Source organism: Octopus bimaculoides, chromosome 3, assembly GCF_001194135.2.
Source record: "Octopus bimaculoides isolate UCB-OBI-ISO-001 chromosome 3, ASM119413v2, whole genome shotgun sequence".
In the NCBI taxonomy this organism is placed as follows: Eukaryota; Metazoa; Mollusca; class Cephalopoda; order Octopoda; family Octopodidae; genus Octopus; species Octopus bimaculoides.
Genome location: NC_068983.1, coordinates 161618285 through 161623692, shown reverse-complemented (window position 1 = coordinate 161623692; position 5408 = coordinate 161618285). Strand labels below are relative to the sequence as shown.

Below are 5408 nucleotides of genomic sequence, written 5' to 3'. Positions count from 1 at the left end.
TGGTATCAAAAGATAAAATATTTCTACAAAAACTACTGATGGCTTTCGAATGAAGCAAAAATAAGGTATCAGACTTGATTATAGATAATCTAACAAGTAATATAAGTTCCAATGAATAAGCTATTCACTGGCTAAATAATGTTACATACAAGATTGGGTCTAAGCAGTAAGTAATCTTTTCTAAAGTCCAAATGTAACTATTATAATTATAGAATGTGTGTCCTGCAACGGAAAAATGGTAAACTTAATTCCATTATGAAAATATAGAATTCCTTCCGATTAAAAAGGTTATCTGCATGATTAATAGCTTTGGCTTCACTTAACATCTTCAGCTACTTTTAGAGATCCTTGCACCTCTAACTAGGCCCTTCCATTGCACAATCTTGTCCATTTATTTAGTAATTCTTCCACTCCCGCTTTACCAAGTACAATGGAGACTATACTTTGTTAGTGAGATCAGAATACAGTCAAAACATATTCACAGTTGTCTCCCATACTGGTTAGGAAAAGTAGAATATCATCACTCATTCACTAAGATCATATTCCCTCACCACATAATTATTTAACATTAAATGCTCTATGCATTATAGAAGATAACACTCTTCTTAATATCAGTTAATGTTTGCTTCTATATTAACTTAGTTGAATCCTTTGCTAATACATTTTCATCCTTCTAAAAACCTGCCAGGTCAGAGATTTCTAGAAGTCATTCATGAACCCTATCTTTAAAGTCTTTTAGAATAGACTATCCAATTGATGTTTGTAAATGCTCAGCATCTCCCCGAGAATGTTCTTATTCTTGCTCACCACTAGTCTTCAATATAACAGCAAAGTGGAACTTTTACTGACTTTGTTTGACTGGTTGAGAGCTGTGAGCACTTGACAATATTCAGATGCCAAGTGCCCTCTTTTGATTGACTCAAGACTAGCTCTGTGAAAAGGTTGAGCTATGGTAAAAACCCAGTAGAACTCATCTCCTCAAAATAATAAAACCCATGAAAATAGTTTACTTTAATGTCTGTTAATACACAAACACAAATTACTCACCCACACACATTAATAGAAACATACGTTCATAAAACCTCTTGTATACACATATATAAATATGAGCACACACATACATGTATATAAATAAAAATGATCAATGACCAAAGATAATTTACTTTATTATGGGTCAAACATTTCTTCAGTAACTCTTGAGCCATATCATATTTGCCAGACTGAAAAAAGGAATATTGAACATTGCAGTAAGAAAATAAAAATAAAGAATTAATGTCACACAAAAAAAAAAACATGCCATAGATATATAAGGTGTACTTCAAATTACCCGCCACCCCATTCTCATCTACCTCCTTCTTGTTGCTGCCACTGCTTGTTTTTGGGTCTATTTTCTCATAGTGGTCAGGTAGGTTTAAACCATTTATCTCAGTTTTTATTTGGTGTTATTGCTCCCCGTGTCTTGCTTGTACATTCCAAATTTGACGTGATGTCCATGACTGGATGCATTTCCTATTCTCAACTACTTTACAGAGTGCACTGCAAGAATTTTATTATGCCTCCAGCACTTGAGAGGTTCTTGTAAGCAAGTAGGATTGAATAGTTTCCTCTAGCCAGTATCAGTTCATATTCCGAGTTACTATCACCCTAGATGCAGTAGACTGCACCACAAACTGCAGTTTTTAATCACACACAAATGGTTATACATTTACATTCCAGAATAGTGAGCCAGTTAGTTCATCAAGCAGAAGTTTATCATTATAAGTTATAAACAAAAGTGATACCTGAATATGAATATCTGCTAGAAGAAGCCAGCTTTTTTCCATAATTTCAGCATTCTGTAATTAGAAAACACGATATACATTGAGGATTGCATATAAGAAGAATGGAATAGCTAAGACATCCACTTTACAACAACACCCTAGGTTTGATTCCACTGAGCAACACCTTACACAAATGGCATTTTCAATAGCTTCAGATCAAAAACATACCTTGTAAATGAAATTTTGTAGACAAAAACTGTCTGAAAGCCTGTCAGGTAGTTTGTACTTGTAATTTAAATGGTAGAGTCTTATCATGTGCCATGACATACTGATTCAACCTGAGAATTATATTAAGGGCATACATATAGGTATAGGCATAGCTGTGTGGACAAGAAGCTTGCTTCCCAACCATGAGGCTTTGGGTTTAGTTTCAATGTGCAGCAGCACCTCAGGAAAATGCCTTCTACTAGAGCCCTAGGCTGACCAAAGCCATGTGAAAGAAGCCTGTAGTATATATATGTCTGAGTGCTTTTGCTTCTAACTACTGCTTGATGACTGGTGTTGGTTTGTTTATGTCCCAGTAACTTAGCTTTTATATTTGTTTCAGTCATTAGACTGTGGCTATGTTGGAGCCGCACCTTGAAGAATTTTAGTCATATGAATTGACCCCAGTACAGGGACATAATACACCAGTGCTGGTTGTCAAGTGGTGGAGGTGAGCAAACAGACACTCACACACACACACACACATATGTATATGATAGGCTTCTTTTCAGTTTCTGCCTATCAAATCTACTCATAATGTTTTAGTTGGCCTGAGGTTATAGAAGATACTTGCCCAAGGTTCCATGCAGTGGGACTGAACCCAGAACCATGTGGTTTCGAAGCAAACTTCTTACCACACATCCATGCCTACATATATGTCTGAAAAAAAAAATGGAAGGGTCACAGCTGGAGTGTTTTCTGTCATAGGTCTATTCAATCAGGACTGACCTAGAGTGAAATAACATGCAAATCCTCTGAACAACTCCAGCATCTTTTAAAAGGTGATATTTAAAGTACACTACTCACCTCACAAGCCCAGTTTAATTTCGCAATACGTTTTAGTTGATTCCTAGCTTTGGGGACTTGCTTCTGAACCATGTAAGCGGTGGCCATTCCATAGAGAGCACCAACATTATCATTCTGGAAAGAGTAAAGAAAGCTTAATAGAAAATAATCAATTTAGTGATACAGTATATTCTTAAATTTTATCCGTATTTCTCATAGATGTTATAGTAATATATTAATGAGCAGAAATTGCTGTGTGATTGAGAAGTTCACTTTGCTGTGTGTGTGTATGTGTGTGTCTATGTGAGTGTGTGTGTGTGCATGTGTGTGTGTGTGTATGGGTAGGTGGAAGCATAGCTGTATGGTTAAGAAGTTCACTTTGTAACCATGTGACTTTAGATTCAGTCCCACAGAATGGCACCTTGGGCAAGTGTCTTCTACAGCCTGGTCTGGACAAAGCTTTGTGAATGAATTTGGTAGATGGAGACTGTATGGAAGACCAACATATAATTGTTTTATTTACATATATACACTCATTCACACACGTGTGTGCATGTATGTCCATTTACATCTTGTTTTGACATTGATAGTGAAACTCATTTACAACTATCAAGCATGCAAACATTGTCATTTATTTCCAATATTTTGAGAAAGCATGTCTGGTCATGGGGAAATATTATGTTGCTTGGAAACAGGTGAGAGTTGGCAACAGGAAGGGCATACAACTGTACAAAATCTGTCTCAATAAACTTCATCCAACACATGCAAGCATAGAAAAATGGATGGTAAAACGATGACAATATATAGATGAAAACAAATAAAGCAATATTTTCACAATGCAAAGAAAAATAATAATTTATCAATTCCTGTGAATTAATGAGTTATTAAGTTCCACTTTGCATTTTAAGATGCTCTTCCCACTATTTCTTTGGTTTTTTTTAATATCATAATGCTTCAAGTAAACTATGATACTCATATGAATGTTTGTGTGTAGTAGTAGTAGTAGTACATACTATGTATGCTATTATTTAGTTTTATTTCTAGATTTCTCACTAGTGGAGAAAGAGTTGGTGTGACCCTAGATCTATGGTTCCTTCATTAGAATTTCAACAATATCAACATGGCAATTGTATATGTATGTGTGTTACATGCAAGCATTTGACATCAGTACATGTGCAGACTTGTATATTTTGGTTTATGTATGTCTACTCACACATACAGTTTGCATACCTAGACATGTGCATATGTACTAATATGCTAAACTTTTGGGAAGTTGTACTAGTAGTCTTCTAATTAGCTTTCCCTTTTCTGGTTTTGAGAACCCTGATTTCTCCAAATTGGTGTTGAGGCAGTTGGTTACATATTCAATTGTTTCAATAATTATGGGTATAATATGTCTTTTGTCTTCTTTTACCTATTGTCTTTTACTTGTTTCAGTCAGTACTAAATTATAGGGATGTAAATACACCAGCGCTGGATGTCAAGTGGTGGTGGCGGACAAACACTGACACAAAGACACACACACACACACACATATATATATATATACATACACATGTACATATATATATATGACAGGCTACTTTTAGTTTCCGTCTACCAAATCCACTCAAGGCTTTGGTCATCCCGAGGATATAGTAGAAGACACTTGCCGATATAATCGACTTAATCCATTTGTTTGTCCCCTCTATGTTTAGCCCCTTGTGGGCAATAAAGAAATAAGATACTGATAAAAGCCTGTCATCATATATATATACTAGACTACCTATAACCCTTTGGGTCACCGGGAAACTTTCAGTTTCCAAGCAATGGAGCTTTGTTTCATGGGTTTTTTTTCTTTTCCAGGTAATTTTGCATGCTTTCAATGAATGTGACAGCAAAATCATGTGTAAACAGTTCCTTTCTCCAGAAAAGGAAAGATTTGGCTGTTATTTCTTGCACACCCTGCTACCACATAACAGGTATTTCAGGTCCTTTATCACAAATAGCGGATACATGTTAGCAGGGTGTGCTAGAAATAGCAATCATATCTTTGGAGATGAGATACGTTGAATGCACAAAAAAACAAAGCCTATGGAAAAAAACTTTCACACTGAGATTATGAATGGGTCATTTATGAAATATTTACCATATTTTTAAAGTCATTTTCACTTTAGATTATATTTTAGATATGCCAAAAAAAATTTTTGTTATGGTATTCACTTGAAAATAATTTTAAAAACATTGAAATATTGTCTGTTTAAAGAAAGCTAAAATATAAATACTTACAGTACAAACAAATTATATTTTTGAAAAGGTAAAGGGGACGCTTTAGATACAAATAATTACAGAGGCATCAAGCTGTTAGATCAGGTTATGAAAGTTACAGAGAGGGTCATAGCCCAACTAATTAGGGAGCGAATCAATTTAGATGAGATGCAGTTTGGGTTCGTGCCAGGTAAAAGCACTACTGATGCCTTATTTCTAGTGAGACAGTTGCAAGAGAAATACCTAGCCAAGGATAAACCTCTGTACCTGGCTTTCGTTGACATGGAGAAAGCCTTTGACAGGGTCCCCCGATCCCTTATCTGGTGGTCAATGAGGAAACTTGGGATAGAA

General features: G+C 35.5%; 1 protein-coding gene across 1 annotated transcript in view; it reads right to left on the bottom strand.

The window, feature by feature from the left end:
* The window catches only part of LOC106872545 (tetratricopeptide repeat protein 21B), a 72398-nt gene that overhangs the window by 1003 nt on the left and 65987 nt on the right, over positions 1-5408 (bottom strand). Inside the window, exons 33-35 of the mRNA XM_014919572.2 lie at positions 2832-2945; positions 1782-1835; positions 1164-1220 (exon numbers count right to left, since the gene is read on the bottom strand). Coding sequence (XP_014775058.1) covers positions 1164-1220; positions 1782-1835; positions 2832-2945 — 225 coding nt within the window. The remainder of the gene's footprint in view (positions 1-1163; positions 1221-1781; positions 1836-2831; positions 2946-5408) is intronic.